The sequence below is a fragment of the Peromyscus eremicus genome, chromosome 11, assembly GCF_949786415.1.
Source record: "Peromyscus eremicus chromosome 11, PerEre_H2_v1, whole genome shotgun sequence".
In the NCBI taxonomy this organism is placed as follows: domain Eukaryota; kingdom Metazoa; phylum Chordata; class Mammalia; order Rodentia; family Cricetidae; genus Peromyscus; species Peromyscus eremicus.
In genome coordinates, this window is record NC_081427.1 from 32,586,652 (window position 1) to 32,612,621 (window position 25,970).

The following is a 25,970-nucleotide window of genomic DNA, read 5'->3' on the forward strand; positions in this document are numbered from 1 at the left end:
ATTCTTAAACTATCCTTTTGCTTCAACTCCACTTAAAATGTACCATGCCTTAACAAGCTTCCCTTTGAGATAGAAGGTTTTAATTCTGGGGAAATTACTGCTACACAAGCTTCCCCGTCACTGTAGAAGACACAATCTCACAGTACTTTCTGGTCCTCGGGGTCTTACAGTTTTTCCACCTTCTCTTCCGTGATGTTCCTGGAACCTTTGGGGATTGGGTTGTGTTGTGAATGTGTCAATTGGAGCTGAGCACTCCATGGTCAATTGTTCTCTGCATTTTGATCAGTGTGCCTTTCTGTGATGGTCTCTATCTACTGATAAAAATGAGAGCTACACTTGTCTATGGGTCCAAGGACAAGTATTTGGAACGAAGTTAGGAATTATGCTGGTTTAGGAAAGTTGCAGTAATGGGTTCTCCTCTAAGATCCATGATGTCACCAGCCATGAATATTCAGCTAGGTTTACTCACTCACCTTCTCTTCTGTAAGTAAAATATTTTACTACATTTTCACTTTCCCTCTCATTTCTCTGTCTCTTGAGGTTCCTCTATTTTTCCAACAGGGCATCACTTAGTCTTCAGCAATCATGTAGGGCCTTTGACACTACTGATTCCATGAGAGTATCTTTTTAAAAATGGTTTAACTTTGTTGTTATTATTATTGTATGTGTGCATGATCTGTGTGTATGAGCCTGTACTCATGCCATGGTGTACCTACAGAAATCTAAGGACAACTTTTTGTGGAGTAGGCTCTTTCCTTCCTTCTTTATGTGAGTTCCAAAGATGAAACTCAGACAAATGTCTTTACCCTCTAAGGCAGTAGTTCTCAACCTATGGGTCACAACCCCTTCACATATCCTGCATATCAGATATTTACATTACAATTCCTAACAGTAACAAAATTACAGCTGTGAAGTACTGCTGAAATAATTTTATGGTTGGGGGTTACCACAATATGAGCAATTGTATTAAAGGGTCACAGCATTAGGAAGGTTAAGAACCACTGCTCTAAGGGATCTTGTTAGCCCTCTTTTAAACATTATTGTTTTTGTTGTGTTGTTTGTGACTTCTGCAATGCACGTGTAATGACATTCACGTAAAAGTCAGAGGACAACTTTTGGGAGTCAACTTTAGGGACCAAACTTGAGTGGTCAGGGTTGCAATGCATGTATGTGCTTTTACCTGCTGAGGCATTCTACCAGCCCAAGAATATCCCTTCCAATGTTTTGGCTTTTCATGCTTGGTTTATGTGCTTGAGTTTATGTAATAGAGCAAACATCTTTAATGACAATATCTAAAAAGTTTCAACTTATATATTCTTGAGATGTATAGAAAAGATGGCATTGAAAGGTTGAAGATAAGAAGACCGTGCCATACACACTGGGAAAAGCATGATGGGAGGATGGATGGCATAATGAACCATTGGACTGGTGAATTGATTGGCAACTGTTTCCAAGCACTTATTTATATACATATGAATAAAACTGCCAACTCTTATTTTACCCTTAAAGTCTATCTTAAGGACATTTTCTCGGAGGCTAGTACTGTGTAGATACATGAAAGCAGCATTTTTCTTCAAGTTATTTTTTAATCTGATGTCCTTCAGCAGGACCTTAGAGGACTAACTCTAATTCATTACTTCCCCACAATTAACGTATCTGAAAATAAGATGAATCACACAACTGATGGCATCTTATAGTTGAGAGATCTCAGCTTCATGCTGCCCCATCGCTTCAGAGAAGCTGAGACAAGCATCCACGGCTACCAATATGACCTTGACCTTTTTAACTCTTTATCTCTGATCATGAAGAAGCCCCCAGACTCCAAATGCACAGACTTTAGATAGGCAATTTCCTTGGTCCATTAACTGCCTGGGTTTCCTATCAGTCACACCAAACATTCATCAATGACCCTTATGTCAGTGAGGAGGGAATACTTGATGAATCCCTCTGGGACTGGCAAGAAATTTAAAAATTCTTACTATGTATACAATACAATTTCTCAATGATGAAAGAGTAAACAAAAGCATGTTGTATTTTATACATGTCAATGCCTTACATTCCAAGAAATGTGACAGAAATGCTTAAATTTACATTTGCCTTGTTGAGCAGGCCTCCTCATGCATCCCATCACTCAGCATCTCAGTCAACTATGTGTCTAGCCTTCTTCTCTACAGGGATCTTTTCTCTCTTGAAAAAGGAATGGTTGACCTCATTAGGTCAAGCCTTCTCTCGGGGAGTTCATCTGAATCAGTCTGATGTATAACATTTCAAACATGAGGAATGGGTAGCACCCAGGAAGTAGAATTTCAGAAATGGTTTCAGCCTGTCAGTCCTTCCTGCTGCTGTCACATGAGCTTTCTTACCCCTGGTTACCCAATCAAAGCCTTTCAAGTGAATAGATCTGGGTGATTAGACACCAACCACAGAAACATTTTCCTGTACTATCAGTTTTGTCTTAAGAACTATCCATTTCCCCATAAACTAGGTTATGCACAAGAGTAGTGTGAACAGAGGGAACAAAATTAGAATATTTGTCCCATTAGGTTTGAAGGGCATGGACTTTATTTTATGGCTTAACCAAGAGCAACAAATCTAGTTCTAGTCAGGGAATTTAATTTGCATCTCATGAACTACCTTGGCAGAATTCAACATTAGCCTAGGAAGGCTCATTTGATTAAAGAACTAGTGGACATTACTTCTCACAGGCTAATCAAGTTAATTTTAATGACTGTAATAATGTCTCCCTGGTAAATTACTATGAAAATCAGATAAGCTACCTCACATATTCTAGGTGATTTGTAAATTATAAAGCGTTTAAACAAATATAGGCATTTCAGGACTGTTTATTCCTTTGTGACAGTCCCTAGGTTCCAATCCCCCCCCATACAAATTCCTAAGAGAGATTATATCACTATTTAACCAAGCCTGACTTAAAATTAACCATGTTTTCAACTGCTACGTTAATTCAACAAATATATTTAGAAAACTATCATAGGCCAGCGATGGCCAGCCATGGAGTTGTTAAACAGGCATACACATTGAGAACACAGTGGGTGTGCATGCACATGTACACACACATACACACACTGATTTTGGCAGATCTGCCTGAGAAGCAGCACAACTCTTTAACTCCTGCCACTACTGTGTGCAAAGGTTGGGAGCTGTAGACCATATCTTGAGAGGTTATAAGGCATTCTAATTCCAGAAAAACAAAGTGGGAGATGCTGCTTCCTCTCCTGCTAAATCAAAAGCATAGCTCCGGGGAAAACAGGATTTAGATGTGAGTTTCTGGACTCACTTTCCTCCTGAACTGAATAAAGGGTAACAAATGGAATGCATTACTGCAAAGCAGTGAGCCAGACACAAAATGGGCTATGTTGACGCCAGGATCCCACAGCATGTTAACTGAGATACTGCAAGCCATGCTACAGAAGAACCAGGATACAGTAGCCTGAGGTCCCTTCCAAAGGGTTGTCTTACAGTTTCTATTGCTGTGAAGAGACACCATGACCATGGCAACTTTTATAAAGGGAAACATTTCATTGGGGTGGCTCACTTGTATTTCAGAGGTTCAGTCTATTAAATTATCACCATGGTGGGGAGCATGGCAACGTGCAGACAGACATGGTGCTGGTGAAGTAGTTGAGAGTCCTACATCTTGCAGGCAACAGGAAATGGTCTGTGACACTGGGTGGTATCTTGAGCATAGGAAACCTCAAAGCCTGACCCCACAGTGACATACTTCCTCTGACAAGGCCATACCTACTCCAACAAAGCCACACCTCCTAATAGTGCCATTCCCTATGAGCTTATGGGGGCTAATTACATCCAAACTACCACAAGAGTACTTCATTAAAGATCACAGTGACCAGCCGGGCGGTGGTGGCGCACGCCTTTAATCCAGCACTCGGGAGGCAGAGCCAGGCGGATCTCTGTGAGTTCGAGGCCAGCCTGGGCTACCAAGTGAGTTCCAGGAAAGGCGCAAAGCTACACAGAGAAACCTTGTCTCGAAAAACCAAAAAAAAAAAAAAAAAAAAAAGATCACAGTGACCACAATCAAGCCTATTTAGCCTCCACAATAAAACATGATTGCAGAAAGGACTCATCTGTCTAATTAGTTATCCAGAGATCTCAAAGATGCTGAGTGATTCACAAAATATCTCTGGAAGATTCCACAGCTAGACATGTCTAATTTTTTAGATGGAAGAGACTTCAAGCATGTCACACAGATATACCTGAAGAAATTACCATTATTGGTATTTATGCTTATCCTAATATTTGATATTAATATGGCCTCCAATAGCCAGGCAGGGTAGACACTGAAGACTAAGATTAGGACCAATTAATTCTACACTAAACTAATACGATATGGTGTTTTTGAAAGATCTGTAAAACAGTATAATCATATTTTAAAGATAGATGATCCAAAAGTAAGCTTAAGAAATGACAGATCATAGCCTATATAAAAAAGGAATGTTAACGTCAAAGAAACCAATCCACTGATTAAACCTCTGCTTAATTTCCATTGGTATACAGCAGGCCTTTAGAGGGTACAACTGTAAGAGGCAAGTCTTTCAACTTAAACCTACTACCCACTGGTAGCCCCCACACCCACGCTTGTGTCTTCTGGGCTCAGTGTACAGCCTGTTCTTCTCATATTATGCACACCTGTCAGAGGCCAGGCCCCACACAGAACTCAAAAACCGCAAAAGCTGAATATATATTGTGGTGGCAGGTGACAAACAAAATGGAAGACTTGGAAGCTGGTTTATAGATACGCTAGAGGGAACTGGCTTAGGTATAACCAGAACTTGGGCCAGGGTACAAACAGAATGTTCCCTCCACAGCTCCTGTGTGTCAGCTCCTTTCTTTGCATTTACAAAGCAGTAGCGTGCATTCATATGTATGTGTTTAGTAGAGGACTGGGTGCTAATGCCAGATCACATTCTTCCAGCTCCTGGAAAGAAGAGGAATAAAACTCTTTTCTCTCACTGTGTTTGAACATGGGAGAAATAATGTGATTGGTACAACTCCTGGACAGAGTAGACAGAGGGGAGCTATCAAGAATGATCTGTCTTAGAAACCTGTCCCCTTGTTGGGTGGTGGTGGAGCATACCTTTAATCCCAGCACTTAGGAGGCAGAGGAAGGCGGATCTCTGAGTTCGAGGCCAGCCTGGTCTACAGAGTGAGTTCCAGGACAGCAAGCACCACACAGAGAAAACCTGTCTTGAAAAACCAAAAAAAAAAAAAGGAAAGAAAAAAGAAATCCCCAATTCTAGGATTTTGGCTAGGAAGAAAAGACTGTTAGTAGAGAGGCAATGGATTACAAGAAGACATTTAAAACTGCAATAAAACTCAAAATGCCACTTGATTAATGGAAATGTACTATAAAGGAAAATGTCAGATAAAGCAAAATAAATAACATATGAAGGTTTGTATAGCCCTAAGTTTTCTCAGGTCCCTCCCGGTCCTGTGGTCCTGAGTTCTTCCAGTTCCTCCCAGACCCAAGTTCCCTCAGCCACTTACAAAATAATCATCCAGAGGCTTAATATTAATTGCCAACTGTATGGCCTATGGCAGGCTTCTTGCTAGCTAGCTCTTTCATCTTAAATTAACACATTTCTATTAATCTATGTTTTGTCATGTGGCTGTGGCGTTACCGGTCTGCTGGTATCTTGCTACTCCTTGGGTGGCAGGCTAGCATCTCTTCTGCCTCTGCCTTTCTTCCCCTCTTTTTGTCTTGGATTTTCCCATCTGCCTCTAAGCTGCCTTGCCATAGGCCAATGCAAATTTATTTATAGCCAATGGGAGCAACACATATTCACAGCATACAGAAATACATCCCACAGCAGGTTTGATAATCAATTTTCACAGACATGACTGGCTGTGATAGGAAGCAAGATACAGCAGAATTCATTTAGGTAATGTTTCTTCTGCTCTTCCTAGAATATAAGTTTATCTATTTGGTAAGGCAAAAAGAAAAGTTAATGTCAGGCATGGTGGTACATGCCTTTAATCCCAGCATTCAGGAAACAGAGGCCGGTAGATCTCCATGAGTTCACAGCCAGCCTGTCTACATAGTGAGTTCCAGGTCAGCCAGGACTACATAGACAGACCTTGTTTCACCAACCCCCACCCCCTGAAAAAAAAGGGGGGAGAAAGAAACAGTAATGACTTGATTAGAAGTAAAAGCATGCTGACCTAATGTTTGGCCATTCTACCAACCTTTGTTGTATTTCCCTACGTGGAACCATACCATTCCCAAGTGAAAAAAGAAAACAAACACATTGATAACTGTCAATTTGCAATTTTTATTATATCACTTAACGGATTTTTAAAAATATTATGGCACTCTGAGCAAGAATCTTAAGTTATCTATTCACGCGTTGACAATGTTTGGAACATTCTTAGAATCCCCTTGTCTTAAAAGTAACAGACTGGAATGATAAGCAAGTGCATCTGAAGACATATCAATATCAACAAAATAATATTTTCAAGTGTTGACTCTAACATAGACATATTTACTCTCATGGACCTTGTGCCTTCTAAGAAGGGTTCTTCTTATCAGTACTGGCAGTGGATGCTTTCAACCATGCAGCCAGACAGAAAAGCAGTACTACAGAGAGAGTATTATGGGGGAAAAGCCGGTCTTCTCCTTCACAAACTGTACAGGATAGCTGTGGCTATACTTGAGGAGAAGTGAGTTTGAATGACAACCACCACCTAAAACATGCATACATTCCTATAACTAGTAACATAAGAACGGTATATTTCACCGCGTAGACACCAGCTGTCCAGCCTAGCTTCAGGGTGCCTAGACTTTCACACATCTGATACCCAGGGAGCTTCTGAATTGACGCTTCTGGGCGACTGTCTGGTACTGCGGCTACTTCTGGGGAAGCATCCCTTATAACCCCAAGCCACCATGCTCATTCCCCAGCACAAAGAGTCTGCTGACTACTCAGATCCGAGACTCTCCCACCATTTTCCTACTCACACAAGGCTAAAGTAACAGCACTCTGTTAAGAGAAGTAGCTTAAGTAGAGGACATATCAGGGTTCTGTAGAAAAAGTCATTCACGGTTTAGAATCTTTGCTGAGCAGAATGGAGAGCCTAAAAGAGAAATATCTTGGAAGAACATTTTTTGTAAATACTGCTGCCATTGTGATTTAGGACTCATGATAAATTGCCCACAGTTCTTCTTTGCTTAGGAGATGCTGTATAAGTAAACACCAGGGCTCAATAACAGAAATAGAGTCTTCTAAATACATAGCATGGCACTTAAAATAGAAGAACTAGTTTAAGTATGTCAGTATGTTTCTAGTCCTCTTCCCATAGTTAGCCTCAGTTGTTAGTGCACATAGGTAGACAGTTGGTTGTTTATAAAGGCAACGTTTGGTGGGATGCCAGCACTGGTAGATCCTATGCCTTGTTCTTTCTTCTGCTTACTTCTCCCAGAGACATCCCTGTTTGCCTTCTTGGGTATCTATTTGATATATTTCACTATAAGAAGTTTAGAGGTAAGGAGGATGTTCTAAAGAGGCAAGTATAATCACCAAATCAGATTTTTCTCTCAAAAAAAAGAGGAAAGTAAAAGATATATAGTCATGAAAAAGTATTCTGCCTAATCACAAATTCACATGAAAATTTTCTTTCAGGACTAAGTCACGGTCTAGTATATATAGCATAAAAGATGAACATACATCCAATGTGAGCACCAATAGTGAAGACAACCTTCTTAGCACTTATGAAACAAGACCACAAGGAAATGTTTTCCTTTTCTTTTTCATGGAACTGTTAGAACACACTCAGAAGAACAGTCTATGGCTGCACAAATCCAGAGATACTAGAAGAAAACTAGTCAAAACTTCTTGTTAAATACATAATTTTGATTATGACATCCTTTCAATTAAATCCTATGTGTTCAAAATGAAATCTTAGCATCTTGGGACAAATGTCTACTCCACATTTCAAGTTGAGATCTGCTGCATTGGCATGAGTTTTGGTGAAACCTGGTGAAAGAAAGAGGAAAAAAATTAAAGTTTATTCTACCACAGGATGTTCAAATATGGCTTCAATTCATTTTTAATTTTTTTACATTAAGCAATAAAGACTGAAGGAAATATTAAGTTTCAAAAGTGATCAACAGATATAGAATAAAGAAATCCTATTTTGCATAAATTAAGTGTTCATTCAGGAAATAAATAAGTGAATAACCAATTTAACTTAATATACATTTTTTTTAATATTTCAGAGATAATGGACTTTAAGTGGTAAGAAATCACTCCCCCCTCCCCACTTTGGCCCATCAAGCACACAATGACTAATACAAGTATAGACAAAATTAAAAGTATCAGTGCAGGAGGTCAAGTCAATCACATTCCCACATGGTTAGGAGAGAAACTCATGAAACTGCACACCTAGCTGAGAAACTATTGGCAGTCGATGGCTGTTGAGCAAGGGAAGTCATTTTTCTTTGGGGTTGGGGCCCTTGGTGAGTAGTCCAGGTTAACTACTATTTGATAAATATTTTGGAAAAATCCTTCTTTCAAAATGTGAGCACAAGGGGAAAAAAGTAAACAAGACTCTTTAGTTAGGAAAATATTGGGTCATGGTGTCACAAAAATAAGCCACTTACAAACTTATCCAACTTACAAACTTCTCTATGTCAAAGAAAACAATCAACTAAGTCATGTATCCAAAAAGGGGTTTAATGCTCAGAATATACAGGGATAGCTTATAAGTCAGCAAAGAACAATAACTTGATTTAAAAGTAGGCAGTTGAACAGATGATTCTTCAAAAGAGATACTCAGATGGCCAATATACAAATGATTCTGTAAGCCAGTGATTGTAAGAGAAATGCAAATGAAAGCCCTGGGAAAGGTGGTTAGAATACAGCCATTATGGAAAGGCTTGGAAGTTCCTCACAGAATTAAAAATGGAGTTTGCATATGACCCAGTAATCCTACTCCTGGGGACATGTCCAAAACATTTCAAAACAGTATCTCAAAGAAATACTGTTTACCAGTGTCTATAACAATATTCACAGTAGTGAAGAGGTAGAGGTAACCAAATGTCCAAGCAGAGAAGAACACTATAATGCCCTAAAGAAACCAAATATGGTAAAAAGAAATGGGAGGCTATCTCATGCTCATGGATTGGAAGAACAAATATGGTTAAAAATGTATACCCTATTCAATGTCATACATAGAGCCAATGTGATGCTTTACACAAAAAAAAGTTGTATGAGTGTTTTGCCTGCATGTATGTACATGCACCATGTGTGTGTCCAATGCCTGTGGAGGCCAGAAGAGGGTAGTGGATCCCCTGGAATTGGAGTTACAGAGGTTGAAGCCACTATGTATGGGGGGGGGGGCTAAGACTGAGGTTGTCTTTCTCAAGAGCAGCAAGCGTTCTTAACCACTGAGCTACCCCTCCAGCTATGAAGTTCTTTTTCAAAATACCAGTCACTTTCTTCACAGAACCACAGGCAACGCTGTAATTTAAGTGGAACCACAAAAATCCTTGAATAGTCAAGGTCGGTTTGAACTACAGGGGCAAAGTAGGAAGCATTACAATATTTGAATTTAAAATATGCTGTAAATCTAGGGCAACTGAAATATATGTGTGGTGTTCTTAGAAAGCAGACATAGAAAAGGAAAAGGACAAAGCCTCGAGTACTAAGCACTCAAGTACTAAGTCCAATCATCATCTAAAGTCACCTGCTTTTGACAAAGGCACTAACAATAATGACAAACTGAAAACACTGAGGAAAGCCAGGCTTCTCGATACATGGAGCTGTGAGATCTGGATATCCATGTGCAAAACTGAATTAGACCCCCTTGCCCCGTCTGTCAATCACCAATTACAAAATACAAGACTCTTAAACTACAAAACCACCAGAAGAAAGCAAGGCAAAAGCTTCAGGACTTTGAAATTAGCAAGGATATTTCTTTTTTAATCGAGGAGAAACTAAGGCACAGGAGGAAAAAAAAATAAAACAAAACAAAATGAGATTGTATCAACTAAAGAGTAGAGGGAATGAGCCACAGAGTGAACAAGGATAGAGAGGCAAGATTCCATGCAGTATGCTCTCACAAAGGATTAACAGCTAACACACATACAACTAAAAGTTAATATCCAGAATGCATATATGGAATTCGAACAACTCAATAGCAAAAGCATTTCTCAAATAATCCAATTAAAAGTGGGCAACATGGCTGGGTGTGGGGGCACCATATCTTTAATCCTAGCACTCAGGAGGCAGAGGCAGGAGGATCACTGAATTCCAGACCAGCCTGGTCTACAGAATACATTTCAGGATAGCCAGGGCTACACAGAGAAACCCTGTCTCAAAACAAACACACATACAAACAAACAAAAAGTGCATAATATATCTACATAGACATGAAAGGGAAACATAGAAAAAGCCAACAGGTTATATGAAAATTCTCAAAATCATTAATCATGAAAGAAATAAAAATCAAAGCCATGATGACAGCAAGCTCAACCAGGTAGATTAGCTATTACCAGAGAGACAAAGATGCTCTGGGTCTTTCTGCTAAGACCAAGCATAACATCATGAAGGAAAAAGTACTGGCAAGGATACAGCAGGGACACTTGTAGGAACAGAATGGCAAAGCCACTGGGAACATCACTATAAGATTTCCTCAAAAATTAAAAGTGGAATCACCACATGACCTAGCGACCTCACTATGAAGGAGCCAAGGCCATTACACCAACGATACAACTACATTCCCTAGTCATAAGAACCAAGAAATCGAAACAACCTGAACGCCTACCACCTAATGAATGGATATAGAAAATGGTATCCATGAACAACGGAATGCTATCTAGTAATAAAAAAATAAATCGCTGAATTTTGGGGCAACATCCATGAAACTGGCAGTCAATGTTTTAAGTGAAATAAACAAGCAAGCACGTTAAAATGAGTATTGCATGATCTCACTTGCATGTAGAATAGAAAAAAGTGTGAAGTCAGAGAAGCCGCCAGTAGAATGCGGGTTCCCAGACGCTGGGAGGAGAATGGAGAGAGGGATCAGCTGGATCAACACTGAGTACTGAGCTACTGTTAGGAGTGAGAATGTGCAATGTGCCGCTGTGCGGTGGCGTGACTGCATATAATTATAACAGCAACGCGCTTATGTACGTCCTAACATTGGTAGAAAGGATTTTAAATGTTTCTATCACAAAGACATGCCTGGGGGCAGGAATGTTTATCCTGACTGGTATACAATCCATACAGATATTAAAACATCCAAATATACCCCTTAAAGAAGTCAATTTTCCTATCAGTGTAGTAATAGTAAAAGGAAGGGAGGATACTGGAAAACAAGAAGGACCATGGAGACAATTTCTTATCTATGAAGATAGGAAAACTAGCCGAGTGTGCACACTCAGTCCTCCTCCCCCATGTATGTCTAACAAAAACAGCAACATTTTCTTTCTGATTTACCCACATGAAAAACAAATAGCTAGATAATGAAGGTCTTGTGCTGTATGTTCCTTTGCAGCAGAAACCGAAATTTCTGCGGATCTCTGAAGGTGTTACCTGACAGAGGGTTCCTATTCCACACAGAATGGAAAAAAAAAGAAAGAAAGAAAAAAAAAAAAAAAAGAGCAGCTGATTAAGAACGGTTTGCTTGTTTCACTGGAGTAAGAAATCTTAAACAGTTCAAGTATAAATACATCCCCTTTCTTCTCCCTGAGGTTATAAGAAAGCTAATTAAAATTTGCTTTTGAAGCAAGGTATTGCTGGGAGACTGCTTCTTTTTTCCAAAGGGAAATTCAGAAAAGGTTAGTAAACAAAAGACCTTGGTACAGTACCAGGAGTGGTTACTATGTACATAATGAATTATACAACAAAGTCCTTTCAAAGAAATTTGTTATGCACTTGTAGATACAAGCCAAGCCTGTGTGCACAGGAAGTTAAGTATGAAATCTATGGCCAGCATATCAAATAATTTTTGTAAAACATGGGCTTTTCTAACTTCATCTCATTATATTTCATTGTAATTAAAAATGGGTTCTGTCCTTCACTGTTTTAGAGACATATCTATTCCTTTCACCTTCGATTAACTTTAGGTTAATTGCATCCAGCTGTCAACCCCAACAGGAAGGTGACTGGTGATTTGCAATAAGCACCTTTATACGCACACAATAAATAAATAAATATAATTTTAAAGTATAAATAAATAAGTGTAAGTACAAAAATTTTAACAGGAACCCTCCCTATATATTCACTGGGTTTCCAACTCTGAGTTTTCTGTGCATTATTATCTTCCTACAAGTAGAATACAACGAGTTTGCACTTCTTACATTCTAATATCTCTAATGGATGGACTATAAGGCACAGAAATGACTCAGTCAAGGAGGATGTCATCATCAGATGTGTGTAAGAATAAGGAAGTATTACTTTTCCACAAGTGGCTGACATCAAGATTAGCTACACATCAAGATTAGAGAAAGAACAGATGGTCCCCAGGACTTCACACAAGGCAGATGGGCAGGAGCTTGTCCTCCGTCCCCTTTAGCTCCTGCTGTGTCCTCCTGCTCCTATCTCACACCTGACAGCCCTGGCCTGAGTCACACACTTACTATTCTACCAGCTCTCATAGGAGGCGCCCTTTTGTAGGCCTGCTCAGACCAGCTCCTTACACTCTCAGAAGCGAAGGGTTTGTGTCCTGGAACCATTTATTCACCCAGCCTGTGGTTCGGCGCCAGGCTGGCTCTGTTCACAGAAACACTTACTGCGAAGTCACAGCCAGTGCTCTTCTTTATGTCGTCAACAGTCAGGCCTTCCCAGAGCTCAATCAGTGTCAGCCCGTTCTTCTTATCCACGTCAAACACACCCTGTGGGAAATCAAGAAAATGACAAGGACCATTTCCATCGTGAAAACTGTCACACACAAAGAGATGGACTTTCAAGTTCCTAGAAGAGAGGTAAGATCAAGGATCAAAGACTGAAAACCAACAATGAAAAATATGTCCACTATAACTATTATAAATAATACCAACTCCTTAACCGGCCATTAGCTGGTGGCTACAGTTGGCATCTTCTAGCACTGTAATCAGTTTGGGGGTTGTTTGTTTGTTGTTTGTTTGTTTGTTTGTTTGAGATAGGGTTTCTCTGTGTAGTTTTGGTGCCTGCCCTGGATCTCACTCTGTAGACCAGGCTGACCTCGAACTCACAGAGATCCGCCTGGCTCTACCTCCCGAGTGCTGGGATTAAAGGCATGCGCCACCACTGCCCATCTGTTTGTTTGTTTTTAAAGCTGTCTTCCATTTGTTAACTCTAACAGATTGGGTGAAGGCCAGAGAGGTGACCAACGATCTGAAGAGGGAAAGGATTGAACAAAGTGGGAACGAGGCAGGGTGGAGTTGGAAAGAGAAAGGATGGGATGATGGGGAAAGGCTGCTGGGTAAACGACTGGAGGAAACAAAAGAAGACACTAGAGTACCCAGGAGTAATTATGAAATAAAAGTTGCCCTGGCCCGGAAAGCTCAGCCAACTCCACTAAGTAGCTGTTCAAATTCTCAGTGGAAAAGCTCTTCTTCAACCTCTAAATTCCCAAGAAAACACATGGGTCTCAAGAGGAGGGCATGAGAACCCACAGCCTTTTGGTGAGCACATCAAATGGTAGTGGTAGTGTCTAAGGCAAACAGGAATGCTCACCCCTGCCTGAACAATCCATCCCAACGTCATGGCCACAGTACCAACCGGTCATGGTACCACCATAGCATCACTTGACTTCAGTGGAAGGGGTCTACAAAGCATTCACTAGAGCTTCCTACTTGAGAATTCTTCAGAAGTCTTCTCAGATGATTTCTGGGACCTGCTTAGTTCTGGGGTACTTACTTCTTGGGGAAGATTGTCTGCTAGTAAAAAAGCTTTCATTGTGAGACCCATCTGCTTCTCTGGGCCTTCAAACCCTGCTCTACAGGTCTCTGTGCAGTAACATGGTCCTCTGCCAGCTCTCATAGGGAGTTTTCTTTCTCAGACTTAAAGGTTACATTTCCCAGGTTTTCTTCCATGAATTTAACTTAAATTTACCTATTATTTGTAGTCTTTGATCTTTATTTTTCAACTACCTTTCAAGTCAAACCCTAAACCGTCGTGTTTAAACACACTGTGAGCGAGTAGGCGACATGCAGAGAAGGAGCACCGGCCTTTGAGCTGGCCTGTCACACTGCTCTGCTGCATAACAGCTAAGCGGCCTGGGGAGCCTGTCTTTGCAACCAGGGTCAGAGAGCACAGGAATGCCTCCCTGCGGCTGGGGTGCCAGATACAGACAGGAGAATAATACATTCTCGGGACCATGTCCGGGCCACAGTATAGGCGTCCTGTTATCCTTTAGCAGACTGCCTAAGCCATGTCAAAGGCCTAAGGGAATTACTGTCTCCAGTCGGTTTAGAGTTTTCTTCCAGAAGGAACATCGCAGGACAAAGGGATGCTTACTTTCCACCTTTGTTTGATAACATGGTTGATGTTACTGAAATGATGACTGAAATTTAAGAGGAATTGGGATTCATTTGGTAGTCTAAGGGGCAAACAAAAATTTGATAAAAATAGAGAGTAAAACCTAAAAGTTAAATTGTTAACTGCTAATCAAAAATGATACTGAAACTACCTTGTCTTACAGATAAGTAAGTTAACTACTTTATTACCACCATAAAGGCTACATTATGGATCTGACAGTTATTATAGCCAGGTGCTGATGGGGAAGCTATCTTTTATAACCTGATCCATACAACAGGAAACAACTCTAACTACTTTCAAAGGGCAACCTAATGGAATTCTCCTCGGTGCTGATTATGGAATTCTGGTTCCTTAACTGCCATTGCTTTTAATGGTATTACATCCTCATCCTCTCATCCAGCAGCAGCATCTACGGAGCACTACATCCTCATCCTCTCATCCAGCAGCAGCATCTAGGGAGCACTGCATCCTCATCCTCTCATCCAGCAGCAGCATCTATGGAGCACTGCATCCTCATCCTCTCATCCAGCAGCAGCATCTATGGAGCACTGCATCCTCATCCTCTCATCCAGCAGCAGCATCTAGGGAGCACTGCATCCTCATCCTCTCATCCAGCAGCAACATCTAGGGAGCACTGCATCCTCATCCTCTCATCCAGCAGCAGCATGTATGGAGCACTGCATCCTCATCCTCTCATCCAGCAGCAGCATCTAGGGAGCACTGCATCCTCATCCTCTCATCCAGCAGCAGCATCTAGGGAGCACTGCATCCTCATCCTCTCATCCAGCAGCAGCATCTAGGGAGCACTGCATCCTCATCCTCTCATCCAGCAGCATCTATGAAGCACCGCATCTACTCATCCAGCATCTACAGAGCATCTGTTCTGTATGACTCACGGAGGTAAAACAGGCAGCTTCCTTCCCTGAGATGCCAAAGATTCAGATTAGCTGCCTTGACTTTCCTTTCTCACTGTGCCACAAGCTCATGTTTCTGATTGTGGCCACATGCTAATGATTCTCACTAGCTTATTCCCGCACTGACTTCTCCTTTGAACCCTAGATCCAAATCTCCCAGTGTCTCTTTTCAAAAACTCAGGAATGTAAAATTGAAGGTGTCAAACTAAACCGCTTTTTCCCTGCCTCCCACTGCTCTTCCTCCTCCTGCGTTCTCGAGCTTTGCCAGGACACAGCAGCTCAGACATTCTCTCTTGCTAGAAAATGCAGGGCTCACCTGTCTTACCAGCTGTGCCCTACTCATCCAATTAGGCTGAGTCCCATCTCCTAAATCTCTCTGGACTATCTCTCTGGTTTGTGATTTGGGATCCTTTGTATTTCTTACCTAGTTCATTGATGGGCCCTTTTAATTAGATTTGTCTCTTCTTCTCCTCCTCTGTTTTTTAGAAAAAAAACCAAAAGTTACAGTGCTCTGACTAATGCAAAATGGTTTCCTAATTAATAAGAGAATTGCTGAAGGGTTTCCCATACCTCTCCTCATAAGAATCATATTTTTGGGAGAGCATCCACATCCTTCCCTGACCTGATCCCTCACTGCATTTTCTGCTGGAGTTCACAATACAGCTGTACCCTTGCTCTAAGCTGTCCCGTTTGCAGGTTCTTGAACAGGCTGGGCTTTCTTCACCCCTCTGAGACTTCGCATGGGTTTCTCCTTTGCCTGTGATATCTTCTTTGATTTTCTTTTTAATCATAAAACTCCCATTTGTCTTTCAAGACTCACTGTTCCACTTATCAGTTTTCTCAGCGGGATAAGTATGACATCTCTATTTAGTGAGATGACTGGGTCCAGATCAGTTACCATACAAGGTGTTATAGGAGCAGTACTGAGGAAAATAGGCAGAGGTTTGAGGTCCTTTCAATACAGCGGTCAGTGCTAAGTTAGGCTAAGCACAGGATTCAGGGAAGTACTCACAAGACATGCAGGGAGGGAGAAGAGATACTTGACAGAATACCAGAAAGATGCATGCCTGAGACAAAAGACAAACAGGAAGCAGGGATGGATGGATGGATGGATGGATGGATGGATGGATGGATGGATGGATGGACGGATAGATAGAACATTCCAGGGAGGAGTAGGGAATGTGCAGGCCCAGAAGCACATGGTCCAGGGGAGAATGCAACAGAGTTCCTGGCATTTTTAATACTGCTAAGGCAGTAGAGTCTTAAGTCAGAGAGACTTGACTATAAAAGGTGGCACTTGGGAAATGCTGTGTACGATGCCATCCAAAAGCAGTCCTTAGTTACTGCTGGGTCACCATATGAGTTCCTAACATGGCATCTGGTGTGTGCCACACCGTGACTTCTCTGGAGTTTGTTATTCTGGCTGCTGGAGATGCTGGATGCCTGCAGTCTCATCCTATGGAATGGGTCTTCTGATGAGTGACTGCAACCTCCCCCTCCCTTTTGTAAGTCATTGTTAGAAACCGTCTGGTTCAGAGAAGGCCCTCCAAAGAAAAGTTTATTGGATGAATGAAACAACATGCAAGAACAGAGAAAGTAAGTATAGAAGGGGCTTGAAGTGTCATTCAGCTTCATCACCCATAAAGGTTATATCATAGGTATCAACATGCTAGAGTGAATGGTGGGGACAGTGGTCCACTCTGAGGATGCGATCATTGTGCATTAAGAGGATGACAAGCCCCTTTGTGATGCAGGTGGAAACTGTAGCTAGGCTTCAAGGATGGGTGGAATGCAAGAGAGCAGAATGACGAGTAGGAGGCTCTGTAGGTAGGAGACCTGGAAAGCCAAGGGCAGGGCAGCAGGGAGAGGCTTACTGGGGGTGGGGGATTGTGGGGGGTGGGGATTGGGTTGGAGAACAACAGTGCTAGAAGACTCCTGGTCAGGGCTACCATTGTATTAAAGAAATCAGGATTGAGGATGACTCTGTCTTCACTGCAAAGCAATGGTTCTTCTCAACAGGACCTGTCCATAGCTTAGAGGAGACTCAAGAAATAACAATGACTTTGGTGCACTTGTTCTCCATACAGAACATTTATGGAATTTCACACAATCTCAGGAATGCCCGACCAGATGGAACCTTCCTTGAAAATGCAGCTTCTGGGGGTGTTGTATACTTAACTCACCATAGAGCATGCTTTAGGGTGTTCCTTCCCATCCTGTAAAGAAGGCTAGTGAGACAGACACTGTGAGATACTACTGCCATACAACTCTGGTTAAAAAAAGAAAGGCATCACTGAGAAGGGGGAAAAACTCAAACAGGCAATTCTGTCCTGTGGCTTCATCAAGAAAAACACCTTCCCCGATGACTTGCGGGAATCACGCCATTCCCACTTCCTAAGTTCAAATCTGGGATAGGAATCTGGCTGTGGACAGCTATCACAACTACTTCTCTGATACAAGCAGCTTTTAACTGTATAGTTGGCCAAAGTTTTCCATTTATGAAACAAAATACAGAGGCATAGAGGTGGTGGGTGTGTTCTGAAGTCCACTTCATAAAAAGATCAGAAACCATGTAAGAAGTAGAATGTCTTGACCCATTGTAGGTCTGCACTGTACCTCATGCCCAAGTAACTCAAACTCAATTGTGTGTGAATTTCCTAAAATCAAAACCCAAGAGTGTATCTGTGTGATTTTGGCAGACAAGAAAGAAAGAGAAGAAAGATAAGTACACTCTGAACTTTATATAGATCATCCATCTTGACATCTTAAGAGTCCAAATTTAAGGCTCAATAAAGCTCTTCTCTGATTAGAGCAAACTGTGAAAGCTACCCAGCCTAAGAGTTCCCATTTGTGTGTGTAATTCCAGAGAGTTGTACAGGAGCAAGTCTACATTTAGAGACATTAATTTTCCCATTCCATAATTTTAGATGATAGTTTTTAAAAAGCCTCAAATGTGTCTCTAAATAAAATAAGAAAGGCGACAGTTGATATGAGTAGAATCAAAAGAGGAAAGTACTTTACCTTTTCTGTAATAATGCGGTTGACACACTGCTTTCCCGTCAGTGGTAATGTACACTTCTCCATGATTTTATGTGCATTTCCCTGTTTCAAAGAACAACAAGAAAACATCAACAACAGTGTTTAGGGAGAAATTCTTACTTAGAATTGGTGACTACCGGAAAACCAGGAACTATCAGAGACATCCACTTTTAAGCATAGACTGTTTTCAAACCTATGCACAGTCAAGCTCTCTTCTTTCTCAAGGCACCTTTCATGCCTGGAATAACTTAGAGAGGGCCCCTACAACTAACCAAATGCTTAAGAGATTTATTGGGAAGCCCTGTTCCACATATGTGTACTCTCAAGCCTCAATTCCTGTACTACCTAACGTACAGTTCCAAGTCTCATATCCTCATTTTTCTCTTCCAAAGAATGGCCTTCTTAAAACATCTGTAATTATTTGCCAAGAGTAGGAAGTATGCATGGAAAATGAACCTGCAACCCAGCGTCCCTCTTCTAAAACAGATTTAATATTATTTGTTAAAAGAGTAACAGATGCACAGAAAATAGCAATGCCTTGCTCCTCTTTTCAATAGGAAAACACCTCAATTTTCTTCTATATTTTCATGCATTTTCTCCTACATTTACAGCATTATATTTAGCATGCCACTTATTCCTTGCTGTCAACTTTAGAGATTATCTACTGGTCTATTTTTGTGGTACATGAGCACCTAATTCTCTTACAAGTTCCATTTGCAGCCCCAAAGTCCCCATCATCATTTTCAGTCCTCCCAGTCACAATTTGTTATACTTTCAACCATCAGAACTGATTTTATTCTTACCTAATGCCCATGCAAAATAGACCACTGCTCAGCCAGGTGGACTCAGTATACTACGTTCACTCTCTCTTGTGACTTTTTCTTGAGATTGAGCTCTAATTTGCTCATTAATAAAACACATGACCTGGCTTCAATGAACTTTCTCTTTTTGAGATTTCTTTTAGCCACAGTGCCCTTTCTTCAAACATAAAGCAAAAGAGGGATCGTGAACAAAAACCAGGTTTTACCCATTAACTCCCTTCCCCAGCCCCATCGTGACCCCAAATGTAGAAGTGGCTTCCCAGGTGCTTCTGTGGGGCCCAGCTGTAATATCAGCTCTGACCTCTCCCAGTTATCATTCAACTCCCTTTTAGCTACGGAGCACTAGGAGCATAAATGAATGGGTCGAAGGCTGGCCTAGCACACTGAGGGTCTTTTCTTAAAAACACTAAAATGTTTTAGCTTTCTTTTGGACCTAAACACACCAAATACAATGATGTCACCACCATCATCAGCCATCTGCCTATTTTGCCTGCTTAAACATCCATCTATGAATTGGTTTAGATATCTCCCCGGACTGGTATCAAACCAACCACATGTTCAGAGGCAATGAATTTCAGACATCAGGGTCGAATTATGATTCTACTCTTTGTAGTAACTTGTCAACTTTGCAATGCACCTGTAATTAAGAAGGCTTCAGAACATGCAAGTCAGTGCAAGGCATAAAAGGTCTTCTAAAGTTTCTGAATGGATGAACATATGAATGAATGAGTGAATGAATGAATGAATGGGGATGGACAACTTTTATAAATCTTGGATGGGTTGTTTTTTAAAAGACAAATTCTATAAGCTTAACTTAGTCAAAACTAGTGTTAAGTAGCTAGATATTACACCTTCAAGACTGAGTTGTTTCTAGATCTTGCTATGTAAGAAAATTTACAGATGTAGAACGAGAACCTCATCCTCACGTCTCTTCCACTATCGCCTCCCTTGTGAGAGTTCACATTCTGCATGTCACGGAAGCTAAATTTAACAGCTGAAATTAATGATGAACATTGAACTTCTATAGTTGTCAGGTTTTCTTACATTTAATATAGCTCAAATAAGACATGTCACAATGAATCCCAAGCCTGACTTCAAACGAAGTGAATAGTTTGTAGGCCTCTGAGGAACACGTCCTGCAGGGAGCTCTCACTTTGTTCTCATTATTTGAGAAAGAGCTGCATTTGGTGTGAAGGCTGCCTCATGGATTGTAATGAATAAGCAACCCTGTTTTAGGGGAAATGATGAGTTTTAACTGACAACATTAATGGTGCCCTACCAACAGAGACCTTTCATATACTATTTTCTGCATAAATAATATAACGTAGATAGGAAAGGTGTGGACCTCTCACCAAAGAACTTTTGTACAAAACCTGGACCTTCTCACATTATCTGTGTGAGATCAGTGTGTCCATACTTTCTTGCCCACCTTACTTCACAGTATTATTAGATTTAAACTAAATATAGCCATCCAACACTTAGTAAGAATAAATGTTAACGGCAACTGCTTATACAACTTACAATTAAAATTCATATAATCTACCAATAAATTATTTATGAGCTTGTAAGTCCCTACATGAAGTCTGACATAGAAATAAGCCCCCCCAAAATGGCCTAAATTAATTTCCTGAGACCCACAGGAAAAGCAGTACATATCTGGAGACAAACCATAAGGCTGGCCAAGGAAACCAGCCCCTGGTGTATTTGTGCAGTTAGAACAACATAGCTAGATGAATCCACTCACATTTAGCTCCAAGACAGAGCAGAGATCAAGGAGAGAGCAAAAACAAAATGCAGAAAGATGAAACAACGTCACCGTTGCAATGCAGCAATAGGTTAGCTCGCCAGCCAAACTATGACTGACTCCCACTTTAGCACGCTTTCCTAAGCACGCCGGGCTGAGCATCCGTGCAGCATGACAGCTGCATACATTAGTGATTCACAGAGCAGGAACAATTGCTGATTTTGAACGTTTAAAAATAAGTTCTAATAAAGACTGTCACTGTCGTATGGCAGCATCCAAAACACTAGGGAAGTCCGAAGACCAGGACTCTCATTGAATAGGGACCTGAAGGCATTTATTTGGACCTTTAATCTCTCTGGGTTGTTAATCTCCTATTGCCTTGATCTGCTTTCTCGCTCACGATAAGAACTAACTGAAATGTTGAAGGTGTACTGAACGATGAGGGGTTAAATTGATGCTTAAAAATAAAAACAGGGTTTGGGCATGCATCCTCATCATTCTGCTTCTTTTTCATGTTCTCCAAAAGGCAGTTTAGAAAAGACAGAAGCATGGATACAAAGCATAAGAGTTAAAACGTTTGGAGCTAGATGAGTGGTCCACGCTTGCAGACCCAATGTCTCAGGAAACTGAAGCAAGAGGGTCACTGGAGCAAGGAATTCAGCACTGACCCGAACGAGTCAGCAGGCCTCCAAAAAATGGTTTTGACTAACCCTGAGGGCTCCTGATTTCACTACACTTCATCGTAACCTTTACTAATTCCCAAACCTTATTGCTTCCAACTATTTCCCTGACAGCTGTCTCCTCTTCCATACCTTAGGTACTTCACAACTTTGTTTTTCAATGACTTGGGCCTCGGAACTTTCCAGTACTTGCTTCCCTGTGAGCTCTGCAATTCTTTAGATCTCTACATGACATCCAAGAACTACATTTTGCAGTAATGAACGACTCTGGTTAAACGATAATATCTCCTGCTGTCATAACAGTACATTTCAGGGCATCAAAATGCACTTAATCTCATGGAACCAGCTCTTTGGGCATACAGCAGAATGTTCTAGGAACTGGTCATTCCCAGGCCACCAGCTACCGGGAAAATGAACCAAATTACATCCCATCATCTCAGATTCAGATGACCATAGCCTTTATAGTTTTAAGAACAACTTCTCCAATATCCCTTCCATAGTGTCCACTCTAGTGTCCCGGGGCACCCCCAGTACGATGGCCCTCTTTGATGCTCTGTGCCTCCTTCTCCCCACTACCCATGGTATGTTGTTCATCTCCTATCAATTCCTAATAGCTTCTCAGCGTGCTCAAAGCTAAAACCATTCATCTCTGCATCTACAGGAACGAGAAGAGTACTAAGTAAACCACAGTGACCAATATACGCTGTCTGGATATTACAATCTGATTCAGAGAACTCTGACAGAATTGGAGCTATCAAATACCATGTGGCTAAGTACCTGTGGACTGCCTGGGGTGTCTTTCTGGCTCTCAGAAGTACACTTGCATGCACAGTCCCAGTATCTCTGAGCTCAACAGAAGTTCATCTAACAGAAGCACTTGAAAGGGGATCACAAGATTTGGGGTGAGGAGGGTAAAAGGGGCGGAGCAAAGGCACATCAGGCCTGTAGTGTGAAACAGAACTTCAAAAGGAGAAATGAAACTAGTCTCTATGCCTTCCGCTTGCTCCTTCCTAGCCGCCAAAGCTTGTCATAATCTACCACAGAGGCTGAACTCTGCACTCCATATTTAATATTAGAAAGCAAATATTCTCCGATATTTAATTTTTAGTACACAGTATCACAGAAGCCTGTTTGTCAGCATGCAGTGCCTTCTCCCTGGTCACCCCTCACCATGATGATGAAAGCAAGTAAATAATCTTCTACATGCACATGCACCTCCTTGGGGAATGCTGTGTTTGTTACCAACTACATGACTGTCAAGTCACTAGGATGAGCGATAAAAATGGATTGCCAAACAAGGAAAATTGGGTATACGGAGTACCACGCCAGGATGAACTTGCTCTCACCGAGTTTACCCTCATGGGGCCTTTTGGCCTTTCCCTGTACCACTCAGTGGGTCCTAACAGTTTGCAGGGCACTGGTGGAGACTCTCAGTTGGCAGAGAACTTCTGCTGCTATGACCCATTAGAGATGCAGTAACAGTTTGTGGCCACAGGGATACTCTCAAAGGGGGAAGTAGCCGACTGAGAGGATGGATATGGCAAGCCATTTCCCTGTGAAGAAGTGTCAGGGTTTTGAGGTCTTGGGATAGAAGGCCCCTTTTCTTCAACCAGATCATCATTGTGGCCAGGCTTTCCTAACTCTGTAAAAGCCGAATCCTTAACATCTGGATAGCGGAGTCCAGGAATAAGTAGGAAAAAATTTTTCCCACGGAGTGGTAATTTAGTTTTTCTTAGTATTACCTTTTATTTTCCTTTTAAAAAATACAGGGTTTCATTGACAAACTCAAACTTATATAGTTTAAAATTATTAGCTTAATTAAATTCCCTAAGACATATTTTAAAGCTATACCAGATGTTGGATTGTGTTGTGTCTGTTTTTTCTACATTAAAGTTTTTTGTTTGTTTGTTTGTTTGTTTTTCAAGGATCTCTGTCACAAGGGGGAAATAAAAGGGCAGAACAATGTAAGCATGTCTATGTTTTTAGTTTTATTTTTTTATGGTACCAGGACCTTGTGGGTGTTAAGCGTACATTTTACTACCATGAGCCCCTTAGAATTTTTTTTTTAAAGGCAGACAATTTTTCTTCCAAATTATATAGACAGTCTAGAAAAAAAAATGACAGAAACACAAGCATAAACTATCATTAATTATGAACTAATCCAAATAAAGGGGTACTTTATTTAATTGGGAGTGCTTTTCAGTGTTGCCAAAGATCACCTCAGAAATCTTTCACGTTTGTTGCTTTCAGTAACACATTTGGTCTAAAATAAATGAGATTAATAAACTTCAGGGGGGGTGGAAAGTAAGGAGAAGGTAAAATAGGCATCCAAGTCTCTACACACAAGACCTTGCTACCAGATAGGTTAAACAGGAAAAAATCATTCCCGGAGATTTAGCCTCAACTTCATAACAAAATATTCTGATTCATCATTCCGAACCCAAATCTCTCCCTGCAATAAAAACAAAATATAAACCTTCCTTAGAAACAGAGCTCTCTTTTGTGTTCTCAAAAAAAAAAAAAAAAAAAAAAAAAAAGATGCTCTGCTTTGCAGGTTTACAGTAAATGTTAAGTGCAACTGAAGTACTTTGGCCCGGCCCCCTGCCCCCAGTTACACCCCTGGGAATAGACTTCAGCATGCAGTACTGAAAATGAAGCACTTGGTGCACACTGCTAGCTGTGATGACGTTATCAGAAAAGTTTCTCAAGGGCAAAGGAGGTTTAGGAGGAGGCTACATGGATTCTGGGCTTGGTCTCACACTCGCGCTCCAGTTGACTTTTACTGGCATATTCAGTTTCTATGGAATATGGTTTGTCTATCTGTGGAAGGGAAATAATAAGGTCTTCAGTAAAGAAATGGAAACAATAAACATCAGCCACAGGGAAGGCTTAAGAGAGCTCTACATGCTCAAAGCATCATGATCCGAAGCACCAATCCAACAAGAATGTGTCAAGCTAGACTAATATTTTTTACATTCTAACAGAATGGCACCATTGTGCCCCGGGCTCATAGCATGCAGAATCCTTGCTCTTATGGAGCCTCTCACCTTCTACTGCAGAGGTGCAGGAAGGTCTGTAGAAGAAAGGCGCTGAGAAAAAGCCTGTCCGGTACCTTGAGCTTGAATGAAGTGTGGGAGTGAGCCGTGAAGGTTATCTCGGGGAAAGCATTCAAAGCACAGAGAATACCAAGTGCAAAGGCCTTGAGGCAGGATTCTGCTTGAAATGTTCCAAACTTTCCAGAAGGGAGTACAGTTGGAGTTCAGAGAGAGAGAATGGTAGCAGTGAGGGAGGGAGGTGGAGTCAAACCATATACCATGTACGGCTAAAAGACAACAGTAAGAAACTGAAGTCTTGAGTCTAAGAGAGATGGGAAGTTACAGGAGGGTTTGGACTGAGAAAGAGGTGGCGTGGCTGTGTGTGTGTGTGTGTGTGTGTGTGTGTGTGTGTGTGTGTGTATAATATATTATATTATATTGTTATATTATAATATATTATATGTTATAATATATTATATTGTTATAATATATTATATTATATAATATATTATATTATTATATAATATTATAATTACATATATATTATAATATAATGTATATGTAAAGCCACTGTGTGCCTGCTCCCACCTAACCCTTCTACCTTTGCTCTCTGACAAGGACTTAATCCCTTGACAAACACTGTCCTGGTCTCACACTGTCCTAATGTCCCTTCTATTATAACACTGAGGTCTCTGTCAAACTCTGCCCCAGCCATCAGATGTCCCTGGAAATGCTCCATGGGAAGAAGCTTGCTGTGGCCCCTCAAAATGAACTTTCCACTCAGCTGTACAGCCCATCTTCTAGCCTTCTATCATAAATACATAAGCAGACTAAGCTTTCTGAAGGAAGAACCACATCTCTTCCTTTTTATTTCCTCAGTCCCTATCATTAGTGCCCTCCACGGAGTAGTCCCTGATAAAGATTTGATGCCTGCATAAACAGGTGACCCAACACATCCACATAAGGCTTTCCTACCAAATTCCAAGGCAAAACATCAAAGAACATTCCTTTGGCCATTCATAAAAAAATGGTAGACACTCTACCCTCAGACCCGTCAAGTCTTATCCCATTCACCCAGAACTCTGTACAGGTGATTGTAAGCCAAAAGTAAGACCAAAAGGGTGACGCAGGAGAGTAGGATCACTCAAGGACAGGAGCCACACCATGGAGCAGAACTGAAATCCTGGAAACAAGGGTGAGGCAGGGGGCTTGGGGGCAGGGCAGCTGACTGTAAAA

The 25,970-nt window shown here is 41.1% G+C and overlaps 1 protein-coding gene across 1 annotated transcript in view; it reads right to left on the reverse strand.

Moving 5' to 3' along the window:
• Positions 1–6,291: 6,291 nt before the first annotated feature.
• The window catches only part of Oxct1 (3-oxoacid CoA-transferase 1), a 134,662-nt gene continuing 114,983 nt past the window's right edge, over positions 6,292–25,970 (reverse strand). The window contains exons 15-17 of the mRNA XM_059276320.1: positions 18,437–18,517; positions 12,773–12,874; positions 6,292–8,012 (exon numbers count right to left, since the gene is read on the reverse strand). Coding sequence (XP_059132303.1) covers positions 7,971–8,012; positions 12,773–12,874; positions 18,437–18,517 — 225 coding nt within the window. The 3' untranslated portion in view covers positions 6,292–7,970. The remainder of the gene's footprint in view (positions 8,013–12,772; positions 12,875–18,436; positions 18,518–25,970) is intronic.